This window comes from Ictidomys tridecemlineatus, chromosome 14, assembly GCF_052094955.1.
Source record: "Ictidomys tridecemlineatus isolate mIctTri1 chromosome 14, mIctTri1.hap1, whole genome shotgun sequence".
Taxonomy (NCBI): Eukaryota; Metazoa; Chordata; class Mammalia; order Rodentia; family Sciuridae; genus Ictidomys; species Ictidomys tridecemlineatus.
In genome coordinates this window covers 13,236,198-13,251,300 of record NC_135490.1, presented here as the reverse complement: position 1 = coordinate 13,251,300, position 15,103 = coordinate 13,236,198, and the positions used below count along the sequence as shown (strand labels likewise).

At 39.3% G+C, this 15,103-nt stretch overlaps 1 protein-coding gene across 1 annotated transcript in view; it reads left to right on the top strand.

The window, feature by feature from the left end:
• Positions 1–15,103, top strand: part of Xpo7 (exportin 7) — a 39,075-nt gene that overhangs the window by 10,829 nt on the left and 13,143 nt on the right. The window contains exons 8-19 of the mRNA XM_040293315.2: positions 414–487; positions 2,022–2,141; positions 2,822–2,968; positions 4,098–4,270; positions 6,080–6,273; positions 6,721–6,826; positions 9,435–9,570; positions 10,081–10,154; positions 11,281–11,361; positions 12,061–12,124; positions 12,516–12,624; positions 13,531–13,637. Of these exons, the coding sequence (XP_040149249.1) occupies positions 414–487; positions 2,022–2,141; positions 2,822–2,968; positions 4,098–4,270; positions 6,080–6,273; positions 6,721–6,826; positions 9,435–9,570; positions 10,081–10,154; positions 11,281–11,361; positions 12,061–12,124; positions 12,516–12,624; positions 13,531–13,637 (1,385 nt within the window). The remainder of the gene's footprint in view (positions 1–413; positions 488–2,021; positions 2,142–2,821; positions 2,969–4,097; positions 4,271–6,079; positions 6,274–6,720; positions 6,827–9,434; positions 9,571–10,080; positions 10,155–11,280; positions 11,362–12,060; positions 12,125–12,515; positions 12,625–13,530; positions 13,638–15,103) is intronic.

The following is a 15,103-nucleotide window of genomic DNA, read 5'->3' as shown; positions in this document are numbered from 1 at the left end:
GCAACTTAGTGACACCCTGTCTTAAAATAAAAAAGGTCTGAGAACATAGATCAGAGATAGAATGCTCCTAGCCAGTACCAAAAATATGTATATATCATACAAAGAACTTGAGCTTACATTTGTTTTTGTGTTCCTAAGGATAAATTTTTAAATTCTTGATGTGGTTAGAGGTGTTAGGATTGTCTAAAATTCCCTGAGAACCAAAGAATGAATGTTTCTTATAGTTGCTGCAATTGATATTTTAAGGGGAAAAGTGGAAAACAAAAAGGTCCTAATAGTTACCACTTGCTAAGGATATAGACATTCTGTAAGATAAGTATGCAGCGGGATGTGCTCTCGTAGTATCTTAGAACAGAATAATATGATAGCACTCTGTGGACAAAGTAAAAGTGATGTCATTTGTCTTTTTTCAGCATTCTTAGATTCTTCAACTCTGCAGCTGTTTTTCGACCTGTATCATTCCATCCCTCCTTCATTCTCACCTCTGGTGAGTCAGAACCACTATTTCCAACACAAACTGTTTCTAAAAAATAGCAATGAGTGTTCATTCATTTTGTTTTATAGGATAGAAATACTAGGGTTAGTTATCTAACCTTATGAGATTAAGCTTACAGCCTAAAGGTTCTGGCAATAACGGTTTCATTGTTTATAAATTATTCCTGTCTATTGGCCAGTTGCTGCAAATGGTCAAGTTCTTTTTGTTCATCTTGTGTCTGTTTGACTTTGTACTATACTTCACATCCATGTCACGGGCTAGAGCATGAGGATTCATCTGATACTATCCGGCCAAACCATTAAGATTATGCTGAGAAGTTTTGACAATCACCCAGGCAAATGTTACATAGTGATAAATGGAAACTGTAATGGAAAAACTAATTTGCATACTGTCCTAAATAACATTTGAAAGATATTAGGAATGCTGTATTTCCAATAGCAATGATTAATCTCAAAAATCATTCAGATTCTAAAACCCTATTGGTCCAGTGTTTAGATTGTTGGTCTAAAATGCTGTTGTACATAAAATATACATAAGAAAATACAGTGAAGTACTGGATGTTCTGCATGGTGTCCACAGTGGACTAATTTCCTGGCCATTGTAATACTTTTCCAAATTAATATGTACCTTTGATTTAGAAGAAATGTGAATTCAGTGCTGTGTGCATCATTCAGGTCACTGCAGGAGAAGGGAGCACAACCATGAGTGCTAATTAATGAAAAGATGGTTTGCAAAGGTATGGGCAGAATTGAAGGGAATTCAGCAAATGGTTGTGGTGCATGATCACCCACAGGAGCGGGGGCCTCCAGGAACAGAGGAAGGAAACCCTGAAGAGAACTGAAGTTGTAGCTAAGGGGAGGACTGAAAGCAATAATTGTGGTCATTCATAGAAAAATCATGCCAACCCAGCCCAGCTAGAGGGTGGGGAGAAGGGCTCCTCTTTTTTTCTGCCTTCTGACCTCCTGCCGGTACTTCCCAGTGGCTTAAGCCAACCAGAATCCAGAGGACAACGGAATGCTGCTATTGTTGAGAGGTCATATAGTCCCAGGGGACAGAGCAGGGTGGAGAAGGATACAAAATAGATTTGGGAGGAGCAAACAATGTAAATATATAGCACACCACAGAAAATGTTTTTAGAGTAAAAGTTGTTTTTTGGGGGAATAGATCTGACTTGTTTATTTCATTATATATCACTACATAGCAAAGCCTGATTAGCCAAGTCTTTAAATTTTAAAACAAAAAAAAAATAAAAGTAAGTCTAAAGTTTTATTTAAAATATAATTTGCTTGATATTTTCTAAGCAAGAATCATTAAAGAAGCCTATGGGATTGTCTAAGTATAGTGTCTAAGGGAGCTTTCCAAGCTGTTAATGTAACCAGGAGTGGTTGCTGTGATCAACTTAGATCTGATACTCTTTCTTTTGTAAAGTTGTTCCAGATACCCTAAGGAATATTATAGGCAGGAACAAGGTTTGGTAAAAATAGCCATACCATCCTAATCACTGTATGTGTTGTATCCTGCTCAGGTATTATCCTGCTTAGTACAGATCGCCTCTGTCAGGAGATCCCTGTTCAACAATGCTGAGAGGGCCAAGTTTCTCTCCCATCTTGTCGATGGTGTTAAACGAATACTGGAAAATCCACAGGTAAGATTTTTGAGAATTTATATATGTATACAATTAATGTATGACTAACTATAGGAGTCAGAAAGAAGTTCATCTAGACACCACACTTAGAAATCTCAGAGAACCATTTCATCTTGATCTTTAAGAGTTCTGTGAGTCTACGTTTTAATTAGATTCTTAGAGTATTTGCCCCAAAGAGGAGTCAGTATCCTCCAGCTTCAGAAATGTAGGAGTCTTGGGAAGAGATCACTTTGATACAAAATTATAAGGATGGAGTTAGTCTGTTCCCCCAAGAAATTTAGCCTCTAAAGTTTGGATTTAGTTTTTGTTCGCAGTTTTTTTATATATAAAGATACTTAGATAATTGTAAATAATAATGATATAAATGAAACATTTGTATAATTTTGCCATTGTAGTAAATTACAGTATTGTGCTTAGTGATCAGTTTGACAGATGTAGAAATGAGAAATTTTATTAGGTTTTCTTTGGTGGGAAATACACAGGCCAGTCACATCAGATGTGGTGTCCTTCTGCCATTAATCAGCTTTAGAACCATAGGCAAGGGTTATGGTCCCTCTTGGATTTTCTTTGCAAACTCTGCTTATCAAAACTAATAATCCCATCTTATTGGTGGTTATTATGAACACATAAAGTGTGATTAATCACATTTTCCATTTTATCTTCCCCCGTGCTGTTGCCAGAGTTTATCAGACCCAAACAATTACCATGAGTTTTGCAGACTACTGGCTCGATTGAAGAGTAACTATCAACTGGGGGAACTGGTAAAAGTGGAAAACTACCCTGAGGTCATCCGATTGATAGCCAACTTCACAGTGACCAGCCTACAGGTTTGTCTTGGATTGCTTTTGTGTTTCTTCTTAAACATTGGAATCTCTTCTCTTGTTTATTGATTTTGATCTTTTAAGGATACCTCTTACCTTGGCAAAGGTTATAAGTTACCCTGCAAAGTAGTTCCTGTTGTAGCTTCGTCTTTTAAGTTTACAAAAGTGCAGGGAGGGGCTTGGGTTGTGGCTCAATGGTAGAGTGCTTGCTTGCCTGGCGTGTGTGAGGCACTGGGTTCAATTCTCAGCACCACATATAAGTAAGTAAATGAATGAATAAATAAATAAATAAATAAATAAAGATTCCTAAACCGAACAAAAGTTTTTTAAAAAAAATAATAATTTTTTAAAAAAAAAAAAGTGTAAGGGATATGATTAAAGAAACATGTGGGAATTACAAATGTAATATTCAGATTGAAAACAGAGGAAACTCCATTTTAACCTCTCAACCTCTCTGAAAAAGACAAAATAGAACAGGGGGCTAGACCAAAGAATAAAAAGTTAGTAGCCTCTCTTTTTTAGTCTTTTAAAATAGATTTGTGGGTCTCGAACAGTATTGCATCAGAATCACTTGGGAGCTTGATGAAGAATACTGGTGCTTGAGTCTCACACACCCCGCCCCCCATAGTTTTCAATTCCCTAGGTCCAAGGTGGAGCCTTGACATCCCTATGTCTGACAAGTTCTCTAGGTGATTCTCATGCATACTAAATAACTGAGAAACACAGAGGGCTTTCTTTGTGGGTTAGGTTTACATAGCCAGTATAGAACTGTCTTCTCATTAGATGCTTACCCTCTAAAAATACTAATAACTTTAAACTAGTTGCCACACATAGAACAAAGCCCATAAAATCTTATCCTCTTTTTTAAAACGTCTTTATCCTGGCTGGACATGGTGGCTTACACCTGTAATCCCAGCAGCTTGGGAGGATCATAAAACAAGGCCAGCCTGGGCAACTTAGACCTTGTCTCAAAATAAAAAAATCAAAATGGTTGGGGATGTAGCTCAGTGGTAGAGTGCTCCTGGATTCAATCCCAGTAATTTAAAAAAAAAAAGTCTTTCATTTGTGACAAGTGGTCTGGAACTATGTATACAGAAATGAAAAATATGCCTTCTACTCCTTTGGTTGTCCTTAGCACTGGGAATTTGCCCCAAATAGTGTGCACTATCTCCTGAGCCTGTGGCAGCGGCTGGCAGCCTCTGTGCCATACGTCAAAGCCACAGAGCCCCACATGCTGGAAACATATACTCCTGAGGTCACAAAAGCCTACATCACATCCCGGTTGGAATCTGTGCACATCATACTAAGGTAAGGAAATTTGGACTGATTGCTTCAACCCATTATACACACCCACTTGGCAAAGGGGGACTTGACATGAGTTCCATCAGAGCCAGTACTGTTTATAGTTATCCCTCCTTGTCAGCCTAACAGCATAAAGTCTGAAAGAATAGTCTTTCTTTTAAACATCCTGTTTCTGTCCGCCTTTTCACTGTCTTTAGAAATGTCTTTGAATACAAAGCACATTTGTATGTTTGTTTTTGCCACTGGTTTTTTTCAAATGTGAGAAATTTATAGGACATAGGTGATAAGAATTCTTAATATGTAAGTTATGGTGCTTAATGTTTACTCCTAAAGAAATAAGTCCAGTCATCAACTCTGACTTCAGAGCTTACTCAAAGACAAAAGAATTCAAGGCAGCTATCACTGATTGCAGTATATTAACACAGGGTTTCTGTCTACATTGACTATAAACTGGATCAGAAACCTGTAGTTAAAGAAATGTCAGATTCTTTTAAATATGACCCATATTAAATGAAGTTGTCTTTGTTTTGGGACTCTGAATGTCTGATATGTCTTTTTTTAAAGTCACATTCTTAATTTCCTCAAAATCAAGAGCATTTGAGTTAAAGTTTTAACTGCAATTTGAGTCATTTCAAAATCAGAATATTCATGAAGTTCACTAGAAAACATTGCTGTATGCACCAGGTTTCCAGGAGGCAGTGTTAAGGTAGAGAAGTGGGCCCAAGGAGTCAGGTAATAGCAGTGTGCTCTTGGTCAACTTTCTTCATTGCATTATTATAAAACACAAATAATAATAGACCTACCTTATAAGGTTCTTACAAGGATTAAATTAATATAACCTGGCCTGGTGTGTGGGACATTGCAAACACAGTCAGCTGTGATTGTGCTGCTGCTGCTGCTGCCACCGCCAAGCATACTAAGGTGGAACAATAGCAGCACACCATAGAACAAGGTGTTAAAATCTAAGAGCCAGTAGATAAGGCAAGACCTCAAACAGATCCATTTTTCCTCAGGTGCAATTCTGAAATCCAAGAAGATGCAAAGCTAAATTTTCTCAACAGTTTGGTACCAAAAATCACTTGGTGGCGAAATGTGATATGAGTTATTAGACCATTTATAGATTTATATTTTTAAAACCTGTTTAACATGACTGTTCACAATATTCATACATTTGCTATGGGAATATTAAGTCTAATAAGCCACAGGGCCCATCAAGGGCTTTATAATACATGGGAAAAGCATCATATTGCCTTCCTCAAGTCTGAAAATTTCTGAAATCCTAAACACATCTGACCACAATAGCCTCACATAAAAGACTGTGTACTTACAGTCCCAACGTTTATTGTAATTAGCAACAAGTGAAAGGCTAAACTAAAAGAGCTCAGAGAGGTGAGAAGATAAGGCTGCCAGGTTCACGGCAGACAAATTATTAAGGGATAGGAATTCAGGTGGGAAGATTTACTGCTAACAAATATAGTATACCTAAGGGAGACATGCCAAAGCAAAAGGCCTCTGCCTTCTTACTTTTAAAATATCCTTCCTTGGGGCTGGGGCTGGGGCTCAGTGGTAGAGCATGTGACTCAAATGTGTGAGGCACTGGGTTTGATCCTCAGCACCACATAAAAATAAGTAAATAAAGATATCGTGTTCATCTACAATTAAAAAAAATTTTAAATATCCTTCCTTAGGAAAAAGTAGTGTTGTCCTTTATGATAGGAAATGATGGCTAATTTAAGGAGAAAGAGAACTGCTGCATTGCAGAATTCAATAGGCATATTTTAAGAGAGCATCCTTCCTTTTACCCCTTGGGAGTAGAGATGGCCTGGAAGATCCCCTGGAGGATACAGGTCTGGTCCAGCAGCAGTTGGACCAGCTGTCCACCATTGGGCGTTGTGAGTATGAGAAGACATGTGCGCTCCTCGTACAGTTGTTTGACCAGTCGGCCCAGTCCTACCAGGAGCTGCTGCAGAGCGCCAGCGCCAGCCCAATGGACATTGCAGTACAAGAGGGTGAGTATATTGTGCAGAAGGGTTCTAGACCCCTGAGGAGATGCTATCAGAACCCTTAACTGCATGCCACCCTCCTTTGCAACCCCACCCCCATTCTTCATCCTCAGGTTACTTCCATGTACACAGGAGAGTATTTGTGAATGGATGAATATCATAGGGGACAAGGGAAAAGTAACTAAAATCACACCTGCAGTGAGGGCTTTTAACTCTAAAGAATTGCTGCATTCTAAAAGTAATGACCTTGTCTACATGGAAACATTGATTATCTGGTGAATTTCCTCCTTGGCATCACTCTTACTAGAGCAAGGGAATAGCCATCATGTGCAAGGAAAGTAAGACGTTATGACTTCACCAGAGTTTCCTTAAGATTAAGGAAGCTCCTAATGAAGAGTGTCTTGGTGAAATTATCCCTGGAGGGGTCACTAATGAGGCTTCCTCCTGCCACAGGGAGGCTGACGTGGCTGGTGTACATCATCGGAGCTGTGATAGGTGGCCGGGTTTCTTTTGCCAGCACTGATGAGCAAGATGCTATGGATGGCGAGCTTGTGTGTCGGTAAGACCACTCCCCAGCCACTTTGGATGCCCTGTTGACGTTCACTTACAGACCAGTCTTAGGAAGCAGAACACCATGAAAACAGGCCTGCTGCAGCTCCAGCTTCCAGCCTTCATAAGTGCAGTGAGAGCTCTGCCTACAAACTTATCAAAAAACATTTCAGCAATAATTCAGCAGGAAATGATGGGGACAGAATTAGGAAAATTAATGTGGGAGTAACCATTAGTTCTGTTTAAGGATCATGTCTCAGCGTTAGTGGAATGTAGGCTGCTTTTGCCATGCCAACACAAGTTACAAGGGAAACTGGTTTCTCAAATGTCACCAATGGTAAAATTATAGAACTACAGACTTTTCAGATCTGTCTCTCAACCATATATCCATTCATCAAGTTATTTTGCCAGTGTGTTGGCACATACCTGTAATCCGGGCAACTCAGGAGGCTGAGGTAGGAAGATTGCAAGTTTGAGGCCAGCCTCAGCAACCCTGTCTCCAGAATAAAAGCTGGGGTGTAGCTTGGTGGAAGAGCACCCTTGGGTTCAATCTCCATTACCAAAAGAAAAAAAATTTTTTTTTCAAGTTATTTTGTATCTGTGTAATCTTCATTTTATTAAAAACCTTTTAATGAACATTAGAACTTATTGAAAACTTTTCGAAGTCAAAGAAAAGAAAGATAGCACATAACTAGTGATTTCTGAAAGTTTACATAGCAGAAATAAAAGGCACAATTTTTTTAAGGCAGATGTTCTCCACCATGTTGATCTTAGACCTACCTTTCTTAAAGAAAAAAAGGCATCGAGGTTTCCAGAAGAGCAGTTGGGGTTTAAAACAATATGTATATTAATTTATTGTAAAACACTAATGAGCCCATTAAATGCTAACATTGTTTATTTTTATGAAGAAAACTATTTTTCAAAAAAATTAATGAGAAGAGCAGTGTTGTTTACATGTTTGCAAATCTTTTTTTTTATCTTTTTAATATTATTTTTTAGTTTTCGGCAGACACAGCATTTTTATTTTATTTTTATGTGGTGCTGAAGATTGAACCCTGCGCATGCCAGGCGAGCGCGTTACCGCTTTAGCCACATCCCCAGCCCCAATTTGCAAATCTTTTTCATGTCTGCATGGTGGAATTCAGCTGGATTCTCATACCTACTTCTGCACTCAGTCTGTGTGTCTCATGTGGCCTGTAGCCTCTGGGAAGCCTGCTACGTACTCATGAGATTATAAGCAAAAAGGACCGAAAATGTCTTTCTACTGTTGTGAATGATTTTGTGACCTTGCAGGGGCTACTACTATAAAGAGTTCTAAACCTTCAGATGTTCTCTTTAGGGATGCACACACTTTAACCTGATGCCGTAGACTTTACTTGTCCCCGGACATCTCAATCTATAAATTCTTTTCCTTTTTAATAAATTTATGGATAGCCTAGTTAAACCTCATTAGTCACATTGAGCTCTTGGGCAACTTTTATTTTTTATTTGCAGTGCTGTGGATTGAACCCAAGGCTAAGCTATACCCTCAATCTATAATTCTTATTCCTCTGAAATTCCCTTTTTGTCTCTTTCTATGCCCATTTGCCTTAGCTGCCTTAATCCTAACAAGAGTCTCCATGGTATTGTCCATTGGCGTTCTTTGAAGAACTGAGCAAAGATGAAATGAGAATGATCAAGTATGGTGGCACACACCTGTAATTCCAGCTCCTCATGTAACTGAGGCAGGAGGATGATGAGTGTCAAAATAAAAAGTTTTAAAGGACTGAGATATAACTAAGTAGTAGAGCATTCCCCTAGCATGTGCTAGACTCTGGGTTCAATCCCCAGTACCGCAAAAAAAGAAGAAGAAGAAGAATGAAATTTAATGCTTTTCTGATTTTGCAGTCTACTATGGTACTGTGTGTATCATGATATATAAATTTAGTTTAGATGGTGTCTTATAATTCTTAGCTCAAGTGTTGCAACACAATGACTGAGTCTAATTTACTTATGATATGTAACAAATAGTTTGCTGCCTGTTCTCACACGAAAATGTCAGATGACTCACTTAAAGTAACATCATGCCTATTCATTCAATATTCTTTCACTTGCATTGCATTATGCTTTTTTGGGAAGAGAGCATTATAGGCAAAAGAGACAAAAACACGGGTGCACATCTGCTGTTTGTCCTTGTCCCTGGAAGTGCTATGAACATTATGTTTCACATATCTTTATCTCCTTCGTGGCTCTGAGAGAAAAGATTGAGAACCCTGGGCTAGTCCCTCATTTGTATAGATGAATGGAGTGCATAAAATTGTTCTATCCAATCTCTCAGAAATTTTAGGAAATACCATGACCCGTCATGCCAGTGTGTTTCATAGTTTTTAAGCTGATTCTCAGTTCTACCCCTATCCAAGATCTCAGTGACAAACATCTCATTCCTTAGTTGTGGTTCCTGTGGGGCAAGAAATGGAGACTGTTTTTTCCCTCACCCAAGCTTACAACCTGCAGGGAATGCCTTTCAGATAGGCTAGATAAGGAGAAGAGGAGGTATGTTTGGCTGTTTCAGGGTAGGTTGGGGTGTGTAGGGTGACAGGCTATCCTGCTGTTGAGAATCATTGCTCCTCTTCCTCTAGGGTGCTCCAGCTGATGAACCTAACAGATTCTCGCTTGGCTCAGGCGGGTAACGAGAAACTGGAATTGGCCATGCTGAGCTTTTTTGAACAGTTTCGTAAAATCTACATTGGGGACCAGGTGCAGAAATCCTCAAAGGTAACAGACTTACAATTGGCTCCATTTAGTTCTCACTTCTCACACATGAAATTGCTGATTGAGAGAAACTGTTGAGATACAGTCTCCAGATTTTAGGTACTGGGAAACTACAAATGTTTTCTCTTAGTGTGTAGAATTCTGGAGACTTATTGAGGAATTGGGTCTATTCCTCCTGAATTCCATATGCTTAACAAATGGCCAGTCAAAACATCTGTTGTTCTTCCCCAAATTGGCAATTCTTAGTCTCTATACATGAATTAATGTTCAGAACAGCAGAAGGTTTTGGCAGAGTTTTTGTGATTTCAGGATTGAAGGGGACCAATAAGAGAACTCAGCATCTATCCAGTATTTTGTAATACTTAGAAACTGGCTCATCCCTTCAACAGGGGTTCACAGGATTGTTTTCAATTTTCTTCCCACATCTTACTCCCTGAATATGTTCAAAACAGTCCAGATATGTGATTGTTCTAATATTCTCTGGTTACTTTTTTTTCCTTTACATGACACCAGCTGTACCGCCGACTCTCAGAAGTTCTCGGCTTGAATGATGAGACCATGGTCCTAAGCGTCTTCATAGGAAAAATGTAAGTGTTTCAGCTTGCCCTCAGCAAGAGGCCCTTGCAGTCCTGTTGCAACTGTACAATGTGATCTGGGCATTGTGCTGCCAGTGCCTGGGTATTACAGCATTGATCGTTTGCGTCAGAAAATTGTGCCTTTGAGTGTGTGACAAGCTGTGCTTAGAGATATGGCCCGGCCCCAGAGCATTCCAGGCTTGTACAGAATCTTCTCTTTAGCCTCTGGGATCACAGGTGAAACCTTGTCATGGCATTAGCAAAATGGCTCTCCTTCCCCAGTGACTGGTGCTTGACCTCTCACCTGATCCCTGAGCTACCCAGGATGCCCAGAGCAGGCATCACTTTCTGATGCTGATTTCCAGTAGTTATGCCCCCAGGGGAGAGCCCCACTTTCAGATGGGCTTACTCCTGTCAGGAAGCATCATACCCACTGAGGGTCTTAAATCTCCAAAATCTGGTGCTATTATTTGAATTGTCTTCAAAGTTGGCGCTCCTGATTGGCCCTTTTTTTGTTTTTGTTTTTGTTTTTAAGTTATGCCCCTTTAGTTACATTTTCCCCTCTTTAGGAGCTCAATTTATCAAAGCGCACACTAGGAGCCAAATATATTACCCAGGGCTGTGTGCAAAGTGATGTTTTGCCTCCTTCCAACTATCCCAGCCCTAAACACTCATATCCATGAGCTGGTTAATAATTTAAGATGGAAAAAGCAAAGGGGGTCTAAAGGACTCTGCCAGCCAAGAATCCAGAAGCAAGGGCTACTAGAATTCTGCAGCTGACAGTGGATGGTGCAGGTGCAGAATTGCATACGTCTGCATGTTATCACTGCCGCAGAAATCTCTTACCCTTGCTGCAGAAATCAGCCCTGGAGTGCCCCAGAATTCCAAGGGCCTGGGTATGGGCCAGTGTAGCTTTGGAACCAAGTAGTGAAGATTATCTGAAGGATAATTTTTCTAGTCAACCAAATGTAAGTACGGAGATTTTATACCCATTTTTTTTTTGTGGTCGTGATGTCTGTGAATTGGTGATGCAGATGTGTGGTGACTTGATGGATGATATTCTTCTTCTCCCAGCCTTCAAGGAGACCAGGCAAATCAAAAGTGTCTCTTGCTTTTTTTTTTTGTTTTTGTCCTCCAGCATCACCAACTTGAAGTACTGGGGCCGTTGTGAACCAATCACCTCTAAGACACTACAGCTTCTCAATGACCTGTCCATTGGATATCCTTTTCTAAGCTGGCTTCTGTGCACAGCAAAAAGTATGACATGCTAGTCTTGGAAATTATGGCCTCCTGCTGTTGCTACTTTCATTAACTATAGTATATACTTGGGTATCCTCCATTTTCCTGAAATTAAAGCCCTCACAGAATCCAGAATAAAAGTTCCCAGCTGATTGGTGGAAGCATCCTGATGATGTTAACCTTTGCAACTATAAAGTTTGAATTGCTCTCGGTGAGCTTTTCACAACCATTGGTCTATAAGAACAGTAAATCCTGTAAAAGTATTTGAGCTATTTTTCTCCTCAGTTCTCCCAAAGGTTGTACACAGCTGGTGTCATTCTGAATAGGAGAGGAGCTTATTCTTCATACACTGTGGTTACCTTAGGCAAGAGTTTAGGGCTCAAGTTAAATTCTCTCTTGGAACCCCCCATCCAGAAAGCTGCTCTAGGATATTCATAATTCATACGAGAAACTGCTAGGTTTTATCAATTTCCTTACAGATAGGTGTTTAATATGACTGTTCTCTTATTGATCACTTAAATACTGCTTAGAAGAAAACAATTTTTTTTCCACTTGGCAATGGTATACTCAAGTGGACTGGAAAAATAGATGTTTGGGTAAACCGTACTTAATCCAAGGGGTTTTTTTCCGTCTTAAAGATTCTTGGTTGGCTTCACACTTTCCTTGACTTTGTCTTTACGTACAGTAGTGTAAGGAAGTTAGTGAAGCTTAGTGCGGTACAGTTCATGCTGAACAATCACACGGTGAGTGATTCGAGCCCCTCTTCCATCCTCTCTCCATCGTCCACACACATGAAGGAGAGGTCAAGCTGAGGTCCTGGCTGCCACCACAGCACAGGCTGTTCCCACTCCCATCACACTGCCAGATTACAGTTCCAAGCATCAGAGCTGCTTTTTCAGATCAGGGTGACCTAAGTTATATTGACATCACCTGCTACATTTATACCTGAAATAAGTTGTTAGCAGGTAACAACCACAATAATTTTAAAAAGAAAAGAAAAATACCCTTACATCCTTAAGGAATGACCATGGAGCCATTAGCCTAAAAGGGCTCAGTAATTCTCAAATTACTGGCTTGCATTCTGCCTCTAACCCATGTTTTCACCTTTTTAACGTGTTTTCTTTTTTTCAATAGAGCGAGCACTTTTCATTTTTGGGTATTAACAATCAGTCCAACCTGACTGACATGCGGTGTCGGACTACCTTCTACACAGCACTTGGGCGTCTCCTCATGGTGGATTTAGGTACTGCAATAAATCCTGAGGCTCATGAATTAATCTGGCACTGTTTAAATCTTTATTTGAGAACAGAAAACTGTATGTGGGGGAAATCTTCTCTGTTGTTTCAGTAATAGCAAAATCATCTGGAATAACAGTCAAATTTCACCAAGAACACATCATGCTGGCATAGTCCCTATAACTGGAAGAGAATACAGCATATTCCCAAAGTTTCTGATATGCTTATGGCTATAAAATTCTCATCTGTAAAATAAGAGAATTGTGCTTTGAGACTCCTGAACGCATCCTATTGGCCAGATACCTCCTCTCTCCCCCCTCCCCAAGTTGAGGTGCAAACCCAATAGAGATGTTCAGCAAAGGGTTTACTGTTGGTTTCCAGCACATATGAACCAGGAGGGTTTGATCATCTCTGCAGCACTGATGATGATAAAAGTAATTTGGTGTCAACTAATAACTGAAGCTCAGTGGTTATTCTAATTTTAAGCTATTTGAATTTAATCCTACTAAAATGACATTATGCAATCTAGGTTTATGAAAAATTACTAAGTAAGCATGAAGAAAGCTTCCCAAGTACCTCTTTCAGGTTTGAGTCTTGCCTAGTTCTCATACATTGTCCTTTCTTAACTGTCTCTTAATTCTTACTGAAGGCTAAGTCACATCGTACCTAATACACATACCTGTATCTCTGATACTGAGACTCAACCTCAAAAACTTAGGTGATCCCTGCACTAGAAAGTTTGTTGTTTTCTAGTTTCCAAATTTGTTCTTAAATTACTGTGAACTCTATTAGGATGACGGGACCCTTGGAATTACTCTGGGGCCTACTATTCTTTCATCCCGGCTTATTTCTCAGGCACATGCAGCTTGGATTGTTTGGAATCAGGGTAACACATGGGGTTGTTTCTCTTTCAGGAGAGGATGAAGATCAGTACGAGCAGTTCATGTTACCACTCACAGCAGCATTTGAGGCTGTGGCCCAGATGTTCAGCACTAACACTTTCAATGAGCAAGAGGCAAAGGTGAGTCTGACACCCACCAGCTAATCAGCATCTGGTGGAACACGGTCCTTGAGAGAGCCCAGGCTAGCAAGCACTACCAGAATAGTGCTCATCCTTATACTACCCACTGGTTAGCACTAGACTTAATCTTTTGGGATTGTGAAATTGAAGAATTAGTAGAGATTTATTAAAGTCTAATATTTTGCATTAAAGTATATTTATTCTGAAGCAACTCTTAAGATTTTTTTAATGTGCATTTTTCAGATATATTAGCATAAAGTTATTTACAATTTCCTGACTTTTCAGTCACTGCTATATATTTAATTATGTCCCCTTTTCATTTTTGATACTATTGAGCGACATTCCCAGCCCACCTCCCCCCTTTTTTCCCCCCCTATTTTGAGACAGGTTCTCACTAAGTTGTTTAGGGTCTTGCTAAATTGCTGGGGCTGGCTTTGAACTTGTGATCCTCCTGCCTCAGACCCCTGAATTGTTTGGGGATTACAGGGGTCCACCACCACTGCTTTTCTGGATCAGTCCTGACTGAGATTTTGCAGTCTTATTAGTCTTTGCAAAAAACAAAACATAGTTCTGTTTTACACATTCTACGTGGTTTATATTTTATTCATTTCTACTCTATTCCACTTTATTCCTTTCTACTCTCATCTTTGTTTTCATGTAATTTTCTTTAGAGTTACTCAGTTCTGACTTATTTGCAACCCTTCTTTCCTGGAATAATCAATATATAAAACTATCAGTGCCTCTTAGCATGTTATTCCATATTTATTTTTAATTGTGGTGAAACTATACGAACTTTACCATCTTGACTATTTTATGTATATAGTTTAATAGTGTTAAGCCATTCTACCTTGTTGTGAAACAAATCCTCAGAATGCACAAGAGTTTTTAAAAATTTTTATATACACATGATGATAAGTTTTTTATAATTTCTCATTTCTGTTAAGATTCCTGCTTCGAATTTCTATGTGTACGGATCTTAAGTTACTTTTAGTTGTTAATATCTGGCTCTCAGAATTGTCATTCATTGATTATTGCTTTCCTCATCTTTTTACTTCACACACACCTGCTCTCCTGACCTAGAGGTAACTGCTCAAATCATAAGATACCAGGATGTTAATATATGTAATGCTTTCTACTGCACTCCTAACAGCACTGTAGCTGAGTAGGAGAACCACCAGATAGGGTATTGCAAGGCTTTACCTGATTTTGTGAAGTTCTCCTTTTTTGTCTTTAAGTATCATAGTTTTCCATCTTCGCATCAGCGGCTAGTTAGCAACATCGCTTTGTCCAACTCTCTACCCTTTGCCCTTGTGTTTTTAGAGTCTGATGAGTACGATTCTAAAAGATGAGGGTAAGTGTGGAACATATTGGTGATTTAGGCTACAGTATTAACCAGTATCAAGGACTTAACTAAGGGGGATCAGTGAATATCAGGTCTTTTCCCATCATATTAGTTCCATTCAAAG